This window comes from Alosa sapidissima, chromosome 16 (genome assembly GCF_018492685.1).
Source record: "Alosa sapidissima isolate fAloSap1 chromosome 16, fAloSap1.pri, whole genome shotgun sequence".
Taxonomy (NCBI): domain Eukaryota; kingdom Metazoa; phylum Chordata; class Actinopteri; order Clupeiformes; family Clupeidae; genus Alosa; species Alosa sapidissima.
The window spans coordinates 5,178,661-5,193,660 of record NC_055972.1 but is presented as its reverse complement, the minus strand read 5'-3'; the positions used below and the strand labels follow the sequence as shown (position 1 = coordinate 5,193,660).

At 56.0% G+C, this 15,000-nt stretch overlaps 1 protein-coding gene across 1 annotated transcript in view; it reads right to left on the bottom strand.

Annotated features, from left to right (window-relative positions):
* Positions 1 to 15,000, bottom strand: part of LOC121685564 (protein PRRC2C) — a 26,171-nt gene that overhangs the window by 1,375 nt on the left and 9,796 nt on the right. Inside the window, exons 2-5 of the mRNA XM_042066158.1 lie at positions 12,760 to 14,549; positions 12,406 to 12,680; positions 11,925 to 12,066; positions 1 to 10,265 (exon numbers count right to left, since the gene is read on the bottom strand). The exon at positions 1 to 10,265 is cut by the window's left edge and continues 1,375 nt beyond it. Of these exons, the coding sequence (XP_041922092.1) occupies positions 1,107 to 10,265; positions 11,925 to 12,066; positions 12,406 to 12,680; positions 12,760 to 14,379 (11,196 nt within the window). The 5' untranslated portion in view covers positions 14,380 to 14,549 and the 3' untranslated portion in view covers positions 1 to 1,106. The remainder of the gene's footprint in view (positions 10,266 to 11,924; positions 12,067 to 12,405; positions 12,681 to 12,759; positions 14,550 to 15,000) is intronic.

The following is a 15,000-nucleotide window of genomic DNA, read 5'->3' as shown; positions in this document are numbered from 1 at the left end:
GTTGTTTACATCTAAGAGAACAGTATGAAGACACAGTGAGAGGGCGTCCTGATTCACTCCTGTGAGTGTCAGGAGCTTTTCCTTCACACGTTAAATGACAAGAGCATGTTTAAAAAGTGCAGTAGAATGCCTAAAACACTGAGCAGTATGCACAAATATAATATCAACTTCACTGCATTATGGTTACAAATGACATGAATAGCCTCAACAGCATAAAGGTCAGCAAGGTCATGTCTTGGGTGATGTTTTCAGCTTCTCCTGGTGCTCCATCAGAGAGCACTCATACCTCTCAGAATCAACATCAGCAGTGAAACACATTAACTCAGATGTTTAACTGTGACGGACAGACATCGCACACAAAGAGCAGCAAAGCTATACATGAGGCTCACACACACACACACACAGAGCAGCAAAGCTATACATGAGGCTCACACACACACACACACACAGAGCAGCCTAGTGAGAGGGAGATGCACAGCCTCGCACCGCGATCAGTCTTAGGAGTTTGGACTCCATTGGGATTACTCTAGAATGACCCGTCCACTCTCGCGTCCAACAGCTGTCTGAAGTATCCCATCTGGGTCAGGGGATGTCCACACCTGGCTGCGGTTCGCACAAAGATCCGCCCAAAAGCCATAGAGATCAGTGCACAGGGAACAGTTTTTATCAAGATCAGTTTAAAGCATGACAAGATCATAGAGATCAGTTCCCAGCGAACAGTGCACTGAGTTCAGTTGAGATAGATCAGCTTGTAGAGTATAGAGCTTACATCAGCTTTATATAAGACAACTGCAGCGTTCATCCGGAGAGAACAGCTCAGAAAAAATCAGTCCACACTGATCAGTTCACAATGATCAGCCAGCTGTAGAAGAGCAGGGGTATCAGTCTAGGCTTCCTTCTTCGCACACTCCAGTTGATACACATGCTTGTGATCCTGCAAACGTCACGCACTCTCCATGGTGTCGTGACATCACATACTTTCCATGGCGAAGTCCTCCAGCTCGCTCATGGGGATGATGTTGAGGTGGCGTCGTGACATCACATACTTTCCATGGCGAAGTCCTCCAGCTCGCTCATGGGGATGATGTTGAGGTGGCGTCGTGACATCACATACTTTCCATGGCGAAGTCCTCCAGCTCGCTCATGGGGATGATGTTGAGGTGGCGTTGTGAGCTGCTGCCCTCTCGCTGCGTCGTGTAAAGCGGAGCGTCCTCCTGCGGTTCCTCCTGCGTCCTGTAGCCACCACGCCCTCTGCCCCGGTCCTGCCCCTGATTCTCCCTGCTGTAGTGCTGCTGTTCCACCTCCAGCCCCCAGGGGGCGCCTGAGGGCTCTGGGATGTCCTGTTCCTGCATGAGGGTGGCGGGGGCGGACATCTGCGAGCTGGAGCGGGCGGTGGGCAGCGAAGACACTGGCACGGGCACGTACCCCGGGTACAGCATGTAGCGCGGCGGGGACAGCGCCCCCTCTGGTGACTGGCGCACTGACAGGCGCACGTACTTCCCCGTCTGGGGGTCGAAGAAGGTCTTGGTCTTCACGGGCAGCGGCACATCCACCATGAAGTACTGACCAGAGTTAGGGTCCTGCAGCAGCCGTCGCTGGGCAACTGGGTATGACGGGCTGACCACCTCCGTTGCCGTGGGAGCATACCCGGTGCTGAGGTGGTAGTGGGCATGAGTGTGTGCTGGGTGCGCCAGCTGCTGAGGCGCGCTGACCACGTTGGTGGGTGAGGATGGGACGCTGGCTACCGGCTTGGCCTCGGTCTTCTTGAGGCGGCGCGTGGTCAAGCGCTTGGCGCGGCGGAGGGCCTTCTCCGACTTGGGGGGCACGGCGGGGGGTCGCCCAGACCGCTCGCTGCTCATGCTGCAGGCCGACTCGGGGCGCTCCACCTCGGACAGCCCGTCCACGTCCTCCGACAGGACGCTCACCAGTGAACGAGTGTCGTCATCATCCAGCGCCAGGCTCCGCCGGAACCGCCCCATATACTCCCGCGGAGCTGGTGACTCAGCCAAGGGCAGGGCATCATGGGAAAGGGCGTCTCTGGCGCGGGAGAGGTGGTGCAGTGCGGCTGCGGCCAAGTGGTCAGAGTGGGGGACGTTGCTGGGGGTGAAGTGGGGGTCGGCGGGGGGATATTGGAGGTCCTCTGCCCTCTCGGCCCCTGTCTCCCGCGGTGACCATGCTCGGAAGCTCTCGGCCACGCTGCGGTGGAAGAGTGGCTTCACGGTTTTGGTTACCGAGGAGACCCTGAAGGTGTTGTCTTTCACATTGAACATGGTAGGCTTCCCGAGCGCAGGAGAGGAAGGGTTGGACCGCGGAGTCATAATGACCTGTGCCTTCCCGTGGTCCACCTGGGGTTGTCCTCTTCCTGTGGCAGGCAGTGCATGCTGGGTAAAGCCATCCTCATCTCTCCCAGTAGTTGGGTGATCCTGGGGAAAGCCGTTCTCACTGCCACTTATGGCAGGTGGTCCAGTCTCTCGTCCTGCATGCTGTGGGGTGTGTTTAGGGGTTGCCGGGTGCTCAGGGCCGGGTTGTTGTGTGTGTGTGTGTGTATGCCCTTGGGGTGGTGCCCGATTGTCTGGTGCTGGTTTGTGTGTGGGTGTTGTCGTGTGCTGGTGTGGAACTGGCGCTGGTTTGGATTCTGGCTCCAGAGAACTGACTGAGTAATACTGCAGTGGCTCCGCCTCCTGCCCCACCCCTGGATCACATACCACGCCCACACCTCTCTCTGGCACCACCCCCTCATCATTGGCCCCTCCCCTCTTGGGAACACCAGGTCGGCCACGTTGCTGGGTAGCCTGGTGATAGAACTCCCTCTCACTGGACCGGTCTCGAATGGCTTCTCGGGGCAGAGAGGTTCCACGGCGACGACCTTTGACCTGCGCTGGTTGCGTGAGGGCAGTGATTGGGCCGTGCTGGGGACCCAACTGATTGCCGTGCTGTCGGAGCAACGTCCCACTCAAATCGCTCTGTCTGATTTGCTCATGCTGATCTGCAGTGGAAGCAGCCTTGCTGCGTTCCGTGTACCTGCGTTCTGTGTTGTTGCGTTCCGCATTGTTGCGTTCCGTTGTGTTGCTGCGTTCCACATTGTTGCGTTCCGCGTTGCTGCGTTCCGCGTTGATGCGTTCTGTGTTGCTGCGTTCTGTGCGGTTCTCACGTCTGATGCTGGGCGGATCTGGTGCTCGGGTGGCGGCGTGCTTCTCTCTCTCACGGTATCTCATCACACGCGCCATGTTGGCCTCAGCCTCTCGCTTGGCTCTGTCAGCAGAGGCCGCAGCCTCGAGAGACAGCTCTGTGGTCGTCCCCATGGAAACAGCAATGTGTTGGCTGAGGTGCGCGATGGGGAACAGGGTGTCGTCAGCTGTGACGTCGCTGTTCTGCTGCGGGAGAACCCTGAGGCGGGCATAGTCTGCCAAGGCGGAAATCTCCGGTCTGGAGGCGGGTCTGGGGACGGGTTTAGGGGCAGGCTTGGGGGCGGGCTTGGGAGCGGGCTTGGCTCGGTTCTGCTCCCCTGGATTGGGCAGCTCCTTCTGTGGGGCGGGTCCCTCTGAACCAGTGTCAGGGTGTCTCTGAAAGCTGGAGTCGCTGGAGCCAGGCTGAGGGGTGTGTGTTGGCTGAGGGGTGTGTGTTGGCTGAGGGGTGTGTGTGGGCTGAGTGTGTGTGGGGATGTGTATGTGGGGTTGATTGGGGGCGGGGCGTGTCATAGGGGCGGAGTCTTTAGAGCCCAGTAGGGGAGTGTCCTCTGCAGGCTGTGTTTCGGGGGTCTTAACTGACGGCTTCCTGCTCTCTGCACAGGACAAGGCATTGTGGGAGTTTGAGTCCTCTGCAGGCTGTGTTTTGAGGGTCTTAACTGATGGCTTCCCACTCTCTGCGCTGCGCAAAGCATTGTGGGAGTTTGAGTCCTCTGCAGCCTGTACCTCTCCGGAATGACTCTCCCTCTCCTTCCTGCCCGTTTCTGTGGTCGCCCATGAAGGAGACTGCTTCTCCTCTCCCCTTCTTCTGTCTTTCCCTCCTCTTTGTTGATCCACAGACTGTCCTCTCTCTCTCGCTCCTCTCTGTTGATCCACAGACTGTCCTCTCTCTCTCGCTCCTCTCTGTTGATCCACAGACTGTCCTCTCTCTCTCGCTCCTCTCTCACTCTGAGTGGTCTCTCCGCTCTCAGTGGACTGTCCTGTCTGGCCTCGCTCTGTCCCTCCTCTCTCTTTTCCTCCTCTCACTCTGTCGGTGGACTGTCCTCTCTGGCCTTTCTCTTTCTGAGTGGTCTCTACTCTCTCGTTTCCTCCTCTCTCTCTGTCAGTGGACTGTCCTCTCTGGCCTCTCTCTCTCGGTCCTCTCTCTTTTTGAGTGGCCTCTCCACTATCGTTCCCTCCTCTTACCCTGTCATTGGACTGTCCTCTTTGTCCTCTCTGCCTCCCTCCTCTCTGTCGCTCGATGGACTGTCCTCTCTCTTTTCCTCCTCTCTCTTTCTCTGTTGCACGAGCATCCCCTCCTGCCTGTGGGGGATGCCCACCTGGCTGTGAGCCGTCCACCATGGCATCTACATTGTCCTTCAGTGAGCTTCTTATTGTTGCCTGTGCCATGGCAAGGGCATTTGTATCTCTCCCCGCTGGCTTGTTGGGTTTAGTCTTCTCTCGTCTCTCTGTATCTTTCCCCAGTGGCTTGGCAGGGGTGTTCATATTGCTCCCCGCTGGCTTGTTGGGTTTAGTCTCCTCTCGTCTCTCTGTCGGGCGTCTCTGCAGGTCTATGTTGGTGTTCCTGTGGTCGGGAGGGCTTTTGACACCAGTGCGGGATTCAGTGGTATCTCCAGCTTCCTCTCTGGTGGGTGTGTGTGCTGCCTGCTCCACTATGGGCTCCTGGGCAGGCCTTGAGCCTGTTTGCTGCCCTGTTGTGGCCCTGAGCTTCGCTGTGGGTTCAGATCCAGATGCATCTGATGAGATACTCTGAGGTTTATCTTTCTGGGCTGCAATATTGTTTTTAAATCCATGGGCATCTTGTTTGGTTCTCTGTGTTTCCTGTGTTGTTGTTTGAGATTCAGGAGCTTCTCCTCTTCTCTGTGTTTCATCTATGAGGTTTACAGAACAGTCTCCTCTTTTTTCCTGCGTCTTGACATCTGCATTGAGGTTAGGGTCAGCTTTTCCTCTCATTTTCTGGGTTGCAGTTTGAACATCTGTGGTGAATTTAAGGTTAGGGGCATCTCTAAGCTTCTTGGGTGTTTCTGCAGTAGGTATCGGTGCAGCGGTTTCAGTGGATCTATATGTGATATCTGCAGCAGATTTAGACTGAGAGGCATCTCTGGTTGTTGGACAATTTCTGGATTCTGTAGTAGGTTTAGATTCCGAGGCGTCCCCTTTGGTTGAGTTTGCTGGGGGTTTGAGATCTGAGGCTTCCCTTTTGGTTGAGTTTGCTGAGGGTTTGAGACCTGAGGCATCTCCTTTGGTTGAGTTTGCTGGCGGTTTGAGGTCTGAGGCATCTCCTTTGGTTAAGTTTGCTGGGGGTTTGAGATCTGAGGCATCTCCTTTGGTTGAGTTAGCTGGGGGTTGGAGATCTGAGGCATCTCCTTTGGTTGAGTTTGCTGGGGGTTTGAGATCTGAGGTGTCCCCTTTGGTTGAGTTTGAGGTGTGTGTTTTCTCTCTACTCTCTCCTGTGGTGTTCCCGACTGCACTCCCACTGTGTTCAGTGTGTGTTTGCCTCTGCTTCGTGGGCCTGCTGGTGTGTGTTTCTGCGTTCCACATGGTTGCCTCCCCCTCTCTCATCCTCCAACCTGCAGACTCATTCCTCTCCTCCGAGTGCCTGCTGAGCTCAGAGCCACCTCTAGGGGGCACTATTACATCCTGCTTAGCCTTAGCACTGGCTATACTGCCCTCCATGTTCTCTAGATGGGGTTTGTGGTTGTCACTGGGTTTCATATTTGCTTTTCTGCCTGGTCCACTGACCAGTGCTTTCTCCTTCCAGTCAGCATTTCCAGAATCTCCCAGCATCTTCCCTGGAGCCTCCTCCTTTCCCATAGAACCAAGGTTCTCCTTCTTGTGGGTCTCCCCCTCCGTAATGATCTGTGGCCCAGCATTTTTTCTTTCTGCTATTTCGCCTTCACCGATCATCTTCTCTCCGACTTTTGGCACGAGTACGTTCTCATCGACTTGCTTGTGTTCTTTCTGTTGCTCCCGCTGATGTTCTGCTTTGGGTTGTTTCTGGTGTTCTTGCTTTTCTTCTTGCTTGCATTCTATCAACTGTTCTTTCTCTCGTTCAATCTGCTGTTCTTGCTTGTGATCTTCCTGCTGTTCTTTATGCTGTTCTAGTTTGGGTTCCTCCTGGCATTTGTCCTTTTGAGAAGTGCTGCCCTCATAAGGCTTGCTGTGCTGTGCGTCTCTTCTCTCCTCTGCCCAGACACTGGGTGGTTTCACATAGCTGATAACTGACTGGATCTCCAGGAAGAATGCCCTATCATCCTCTCCCTGTGACGCTCTCTCACTGGTCTCCTCTGTATTTGCTTTGATAGCATCAGCGGTTTCTTCCACCTTGACAGAGTCCATGGTGGTCATCTCAGGTTTCTCTGGGAAATGGGCTTTGAGGGCAACAGGATCTGCTGGTGTTGATTGGACATTAGGTTCATTCCACTCACTCTGACTGGACATCTGATCCGTTCCTTTTTGTGGCCTCTCTTGCTCTGCACATTGCTGCTGAAGGGTCAAAGGTAAAGCTTCCACAGTCTCTGCTTTTGGTTGGACAGGTACGGGCAAGGATTTTGTGATACCAGATTTTGATTGGTAAGGTGTCTCATTCTGTTTGGCGTTGTTTCCTGTGTATTTAGAAGCCTGGTTCTTCTTGGAGGCTGCTGTGTCTTTCAGCTGTTGATCATTGTTGTTTTGGCCACCTGTTCCCATTAGCATAGCTTTGTTAGCATTTCTAGTGGTGTCAGCTGGTTCACCTGCTGCCCCATGTTTGGGTTCAGAGGGCATCCTCTCATTCAGTGGACCCTGTTCTTTATCAGGCTGGCCATCACTTCCTTTGATGCCAGATTTAGTACTTTCCTTGGCTGCACTGGCTCTGGCATTGGAGATCTCCTTCTGTCCTGAAGCAGGAGACAACCCTTCCTGTGTCTGCTCTTTCTCCTTTGTTACTGGTTCTTTCCCCTCATGTCCCTTGGTGTGAACAGCATCATCTTCGTGTGCCGGTGACAGCTCCGCTGCAGGTGTGTTGTGCTTGCCTCTCAGCTCCCTCTGGGCAAGGTGCTGCTCACTCATGGTGGCCTTCTCTACATCTCTACTCTGCTCGGCAATAGATCCAGTCTCCTGTTTCTCCGAAGTTTCACGGGAATGCACACCTGTCTGAGCTGCTCCCACAGGTTTAGCCTGAAGGGAAACTGTCGACTTGGACGCGGGACGCGGTACTGCCGCATCTCTCTCTTTGAGAGAATGTTCATCCTTCACGGTGTTTGACCCGAGATGGACCGGCGCTTGACCTGGGTCGTTGACGGCCATGTCCCCTGGCGCGTTGGTAACTGTTGCACCCACTGGCGGCGGCTGTGCTGGCTGCGTGTCACTGGTCAGCGCTGCTGAAGCTGACGGTTCTAAGACGTGGGTCTCAGGCAGCTGGACCTGCCACGTGTCCTCCACCTCCGGTTGTTTGGGTTCTCCGTACCTTGTGAGATCTTTGAACAGGTGGTTGAGTTTGTCGGCGGTGATTTCCTTCTTCACAGGTGGAGGTTGTTCAGGCACTTTCTCCCTGGCTACTGCAGGGGGCGGTTTGGGGGCATTCCTGGTCATAAAGCCCTTCTCCTTCAGGGCTGATATCTCTTTCTGAGCGTGTGCTTTCACTTTGGACGTCAGGAGCTCTTGTTTGGTTTGGGCTCGCTCCTTGATGGAGATTGTTTTTCCCATTGTCTTTTCTCTTTCAGCAGACTCTCGCCTAGTGTTTACACCCTGTTCAAACCGCTCCTTCATCTCAGGGTTTCTCAGAGTATCGTTTTCTTTTTGTGGGAGTCCTCCATTCGCAGCAGACCTCTCTTTCCCATCGCCCTTCCTGTCAGGTGTGTGCTCAGGGCCTCTCTGATTGGCTGGCTGTGTGACGTCTCCCAGGCCTTGACGAATCTCCTTCAGACGCTCACGTCGCATCAGCTCCTTGTCTCGAATGGACAGGATGTCACTGATGCTGAAACGCTCTTCTTTGTTTGGCTGCGATAAGCTCCGCCCTGCCTCATCCACATCCCCTGCCATTAGCTCCTGGGGAGGTTGTGGATTCTGATTGGTTGGAGGGGCAGGGGGGGTGAGATGTGGCTGTTGATTCTGATTGGCAGTGAGAGTAAGGTTTGTCTGTTTCTGACTGGCTGTTTGAGTGAGGTCTAGCTGTTTCTGATTGGCTGTGAGAGTAGGGTTTAAGTGTTTATATTGTGGGGTTGAAAATGGAGGGTTCAGCTGTTGATTCTGATTGGTTGTGAGTGGATAACCTGCCTGTTTCTGATTGATTGTGAATGGAGGATTTGGCAATTTCTGACTGACTGGTAACACAGGGTTTACCTGTTGATTCTGCTTGGACATAAGAGTGGTGCTTAATTGTTGATTCTGATTGGTTGTGTGTGGAGCATTCACCTGTTTCTGATTGGTTGTGTATAGAGTGTATGGCTGCTTCTGATTGGATGTGAGTGGGGAGTTGAGTTGCGAGGTCTGTGTGTGGGAAGAAGGCATGGTGTCATGCACAAGGTCTGCAGTCTGAGTCCTGCTGCTGGGTGGCTGCTTGGCCACCGGCCCAGGGTGCTTATCAGCAGGGTCTGCTTTAGCATTGATGGGTTGTGGGCTGCTGAGTAGTGTTTGTTTGCTGTTGTGCTGATCACTGATGGCCACTTGTGGTTCAGTGACAGCAGGTTCCTGGTTTGCGGTTGTTAAATGGCTGTTCACTTCCTGCTGGCTGCTGATTGGAGGCTGGCTCTTCACTCCCTGCTGGTTACTGATTGGAGGTTGGCTCTTCACTCCCTGCTGGTTACTGATTGGAGGTTGGCTATATACACCCTGCAGGCTACTGGTAGTAGATTGGCTGTTGATACCTGGTGGCTTGTTTATAGGTTGGGCATTGTTGACTACAGGTGTCTTGGCTACCACGGGCTGACTCTTGTCTGGTTGCTGGTTGGTTACTGTTTCCTGCTTACTTATTGTTTGCTGGTTGTTTACTGACTGTTTAGTGACTGTTGACTGCTTGGCAACTTCTGGCTGTTTGCTGAGAGAGGATTGATTATTGACTGGAAGCTGCTGATTGACTGTTGGCTGCTTATTGGCCAGAGCCAGGCTCTGATTGGCTGTTGGCTGCTTATCAGCCAGAGACTGGATCTGATTGGCTGTTGGCTGCTTAACGGCCAGGCTTTGCTTCATAGTCTGGCTGCTGGTCACTGGCTGTTGCTGCTGTGCTGTGTTGAAGTCCTGAGCTGTCTTGGTGGGTGTCTGGATGTTGTTTGTTGGCTGGCTGTTATTTGTTATTTGATGACTGACAGTCAGCTGACTGCTGTTGTCTTTGGGTTGGCTGTTTACATTAAGCTTGTTGTTGGCTGTGATGTGCTTGCTTGTGTTTAGCCGGCTGTTGGCTGTGTATAGTGGCTCTGTCGAAGAAGCCTGCAGGCCAGGATTGTACTCCTCACTCCTGGCAATATTCTGGGCGGAGCTATACTGACTCCTGGCAATACTCTGGGCGGAGCTATACTCCTGAGTCTTGTTACTCTGGGCGGAGCTATACTCCTTACTCTTTATGTTACTCTGGGCGGAGCTATATTCCTGACTCTTGTTACTCTGGGCGGAGCTATACTCCTGACTGTTGTTACTCTGGGCGGAGCTATATTCCTGACTCTTGTTACTCTGGGCGGAGCTATATTCCTGACTGTTGTTACTCTGGGCGGAGCTATACTCCTGACTCTTGTTACTCTGGGCGGAGCTATATTCCTGACTCTGCTCTTGTCTGGACGAGCTCCTGTTCTTGTAGCCGCTCCTATCGACCTGCATCCTCACACTCCGGTCTCTCTCCTGGTCGAGTGTGTGTGAGCGAGTGGCTTCAGAGCTCTGATTGGCTGTGCCTTGAGAGGAAGGCGGAGCCACTCTCTCCGAATGAGAGTTGTTCTGTTTCTGTCCAGGTGTCTGGTTCATTTGAGGCACTCGGGAGTTTTGTTCAGCCTCTCTCTGTGGACCGGCTGCTGTGTACGCAGGGTGTGTGTCTGTGTGTGCTGCTGTGTATCCTGGGTGTGTGTCTGTGTGTGGGGCTGTGTATGCAGGGTGTGTGTCTGTGTGTGGGGCTGTGTATGCAGGGTGTGTGTCTGTGTGTGGGGCTGTGTACGCAGGGTGTGTGTCTGTGTGTGCTGCTGTGTATGCAGGGTATGTGTTGGTGTGTGGGGCTGTGTACGCAGGGTGTGTGTCTGTGTGTGGGGCTGTGTATGCAGGGTGTGTGTCTGTGTGTGGGGCTGTGTACGCAGGGTGTGTGTCTGTGTGTGCTGCTGTGTATGCAGGGTATGTGTTGGTGTGTGCTGCTGTGTACGGCAGGTGTGTGTTGGTATGTGGAGCTGTGTACGACGGGTGTTTGTCTGTGTGTGCTGGGTATGTGTTGGTGTACGCAGGTTCCTGGTGTGTGTGATGCGTCTGCAGAGTGTTATAGGGGTTTGTGTGTGGGTATTGGTGTGTGTGCTGGGAGAGTGCAGCATACACACCGTGTGCATCCGTAACTGTGGGCATCTGTGTGTGTGTGTACTGTGTGCCAGGGGGGTAGTGGTGGTGGGCAGATGTCTCGTCGTGCGAGTATGGGGTGTGTGTGGCGTTAAAGGCATATGCGTCTGGATGTGCGTGCTCTTCGACTGTGTTTTGAGTGTGTGTAGGGTCACGGTGATGTGCATCTGCATACATCTCATGTGTGTGTTGCGCGTATGTGGGGTTATAAGGAGTGTCGTGTGTGTGTTGCGCGTATGCGGGGTTATAGTGAGTGTCGCGTGTGTGTTGCCCGTATGTGGGGTTATAGTGAGTGTCGTCTGTGGGTTGGGTATGCAGGAGGTTGTACGGATGTGTGGTGTGTGTGTGTTGCATGTGCTCTGGGTTGTAATGATAAGCATGTGGGTGTGTGTGTTGCGTGTGTGGCTGGCTATAATAGTAAGCATCATGTGTGTGTTGTGTGTGTGGGGGCATGTTGCTATAAGCATCATGTGTGTGTTGTGTGTGTGGGGGCATGTTGCTATAAGCATCATGTGTGTGTTGTGTGTGTGGGGGCATGTAGCTATAAGCATCACTAAACTCCTGTGTACCTTCCATTAAGACTGCAGTGTTGTTCTCATCTGTTCCCACCTCCTGAGTATGTGTCAGGGGGTACGCCTGAGTGTGTGTCGGGGGGTACGCCTGAGTGTGTGTCTGTGCATGTGAGACAGGGAGTGTGTGTGTAGGAGACATGACCTGTTGAGTGTATGCCTGTGTGTGTGCAGGGGTGTGTGTCTGTGTGTGTGAGACAGGGAGTGTGTGTGTAGGGGACATGACCTGTTGAGTGCATGCCTGTGTGTGTGCAGGGGTGTGTGTCTGTGTGTATGAGACAGGAAGTGTGTGTGTGGGGGACATGACCTGTTGAGTGTATGCCTGTGTGTGTGCAGGGGTGTGTGTTTGTGTGTGTGAGACAGGAAGTGTGTGTGTGGGGGACATGACCTGTTGAGTGTATGCCTGTGTGTGTGCAGGGGTGTGTGTTTGTGTGTGTGAGACAGGAAGTGTGTGTGTGGGGGACATGACCTGTTGAGTGTATGCCTGTGTGTGTGCTGGGGTGTGTGAGACAGGAAGTGTGTGTGTGGGGGACATGACCTGTTGAGTGTATGCCTGTGTGTGTGCTGGGGTGTGTGAGACAGGAAGTGTGTGTGTGGGGGACTCATCCTGCTTTAGTGTGCCTCTTCTCTCTCTGTCCTTCTCGATCAGAGCAGCGATCTCGCCTCTGACCACCCTGCTGCCCTCACTGGTGACGCCGCTGGCGCCCCCCGTCTGATGCCAACCCCAGCCGTACCTGCCCACGGTGGAGTCGGGGTTGGCACTGAGGCTCCTGTTGGCATCTTTATGGGCAGTGCCCATGACCTGGGTCCTTCTAGTGAGAGAAGCCACTGGGGAGTGTTCAACAGCCTGGGGCGCGTCTGCCTGTGTGTGTGTGTCTGGCCGTGCGTGTGTGTCTGCCTGTGTGTGTGTGTCTGGCCGTGCGTGTGTGTCTGCCTGTGTGTGTGTGTCTGGTCGTGTGTGTGTGTCTGCAGGCTTGCTGGCTGAGTGTGTGTCCGTGTGTGTTTTGGGGCTGGTGTCTGTGGTGTGTGAGTTTGCTGAGCCGGAGGTCGGGTGCGTGTGTGGTGTGTGTGTTTTGGGGCTGGTGTCTGTGGTGTGTGAGTTTGCTGAGCCGGAGGCCGGGTGTGTGTGTGGTGTGTGTGTGTCTCTCTGCCCGACGTCACCGTAATCCGGCACCCTGCCAGCGGCTGCCAAGAAGTCACAAGAGCCGTTGGTATCAGCCAAGTCTTTCTGTCGCCCCTGTGCAACAGGAGGGGGCAGGACTGGATCACTGCCCCCCTCTGGGGCAATTGTGGGGGGTAACTCCTCAGTGCTGGGCAGAAGGGGGCTTGGGGGCAGATCGGTGGTGACGGAGGGCTTTAGGGGTGCGGGCACCTCACCCGCAGGGTCCAGGGGTGAGGACGGGGCAGATAGCTCAGTGGTGGTTACCTGGGGTATTAGCAGTGCGCTGTTAGCAGGGTTGCCCTCTGCAGGCAGCAGTGGGGGGTGCTCTGAGTGGGGGGGGTGCTCGGGGTGGGGGGGGGTGGTCAGCGTGGGGGGGGTGCTCGGGGTGGGGGGCGTCCATCTGCGAGGGCTGGCGGCTGCGGTCAGTGAGCTCGGCGCCCCTGAAGCGCGTGGGGCTGTAGGTGCTCTTGACGCGCTTGCGGTTGTCCTTGAGGTTGAAGAGCAGGCTGGAGGCGCGGGCCTTGTAGCTGTCCCCGCGCACCTGCCGCACCTCCACCAGGGGGCGCTGCTGCTGCATCTCCACCGCATCCGCATCCAGCTCCGCCGCCGTCGTCGGGGGCGACAGGGCCGCCCCGCGCAGCACCTCTGAGGTGTCGGTGCCCTGCCGCGTGGCGGGCAGCACGGGCGTGAGCAGCTGCGAGATGCTGAAGGGGGTGGCACAGTCGCTAGGCAGCGGGGTGGTGGTGTTGCTAGGCAGCGGGTCGTCCATGACGGGCGGGTACGGCGGCTCGGCACCTCTGGCCGCGGCGGCGGAGACGAAGGCGGAGTTGGGGCGCCTGTGATGCTCGGCGCTCGGGGAGACGGTGGAGGGGCGGAGCCCCGGCAGCTTGCTCCGCCCAAGGACGGGCCCGACGGCGCCGCCGCTGATGCGTTTCCACGGCGCCCCGTTGCCGGTCAGCTCCGACTCGCAACGCTTCTCCACGGCCCAGGCCTTCTGCGTGGTTCCGCCGCCGCGCGTGTGAGCGTGCATCTGCTGAGCCCAGTCCTCCGCGGCCCGGCGCTGTGACCTCTGACCCTGTGACCCCTGCGGGGGCGCGGCGGAGGTCAGCTCCTTGTAGAGCGGCGAGTCGTACCAGCGGGGGACGTCGCCGGTGGCGACGACAGCGTGATGGCGGGAGAGGACGCGCTTGTAGTCGCTCCAGGCGCGGAACGGGCTGAACTCGCTGTGCAGGAACATGTTGGTCGAGCTGAGCGCGTGGAAGCGCCCGCTGGCCTTCAGCTTGGCCGTCCGCAGGAAGCTTCCGGAACCGCTGGGGTCCGCGTCCGCCGTCCGGAAGCCCTGCTGGTAGGCGGAGAACTCGGCCAGCTCATGGTGCAGACTCATCAGGGCCGAGCGGTCCCAGACCTCGCCTCCCTCCTGCCATTTGTCCCTGGTTGCCATGGCATCAGGGGTCATGGGGTCGTAGAAGGCGTCCCCGCCCCCGCCGCCGCCGCCGAAGGCCTTGATGAGGGAGGAGACGCGCGACGTGCTACGCTTCTGTTGCCAGGCGATCTCCGTGGAGCCGTTGCTAAGGCCCGACAGCTGCTGCTGCTGCTGCTGTTGCATCAGCGTTGATTCTGCCAGCCAGCCCTGGAATGTTCCGGACACCTCCGAGCCCCACCCCCCGCCGGCGAGCGACAGCGTCTCATTGGCCGCCTGCTTGGGGGCGGCGTCGGAGTGGGCGGGGGCCTCTTGTGCGAAGGCGCGTTGTCGCTCATGGGGGGAGGAGCCAAGGTGCGCGTCGCTGTAGACGGCCTCGTCGCCGATGCAGAGCGAGCGGAAGGCGCGCTCCGTCAGGCTGCTGACCTCGCGGTCGGCGTCGTCCAGGAAGCTGCCTGAGCTGGACGAGTCACTGAAGGCATCCGACAGACGCGGCCCGCTGCCACGGCGACCACTGCCATGGCGCTTCTCCACTGAGCTCATCCTGATCCCTCACACACTCCCATACACACACACACTCATGCACTCTGTGTGTGTGTGTGTGTGTGTGTGTGTGTGTGTGTGCAGCTGTCTCTGTCGGTCCGGCTGGCTAAGGCTCCTGGTGTGTGAGGGGCTCTCGCTGCCTCAGCTGCCCAGCTCTTCCTCTCCCGGCACTGCAACACAACACACACAACATGGAGATCAGTACACACACACACACACACACACACACACACACAACATGGAGATCAGTACACACACACACACGCACACACACACACACACACACAACATGGAGATCAGTATGGAGCCCACACACACACACACACAACATGGAGATCAGTATGGAGCCCACACACACACACACACACACACAACATGGAGATCAGTATGGAGCCCCCCCCCCCACACACACACACACTGCAACACAACACACACAACATGGAGATCAGTATGGAGCCCACAAACACACACACACACACACATACACACACACACACTGCAACACAACACACACAACATGGGGATCAGTATGGAGCCCACACACACACACACACACACACTGCAACACAACACACACAACATGGGGGTCAGTATGGAGCTCACACACACACATACTGCAAG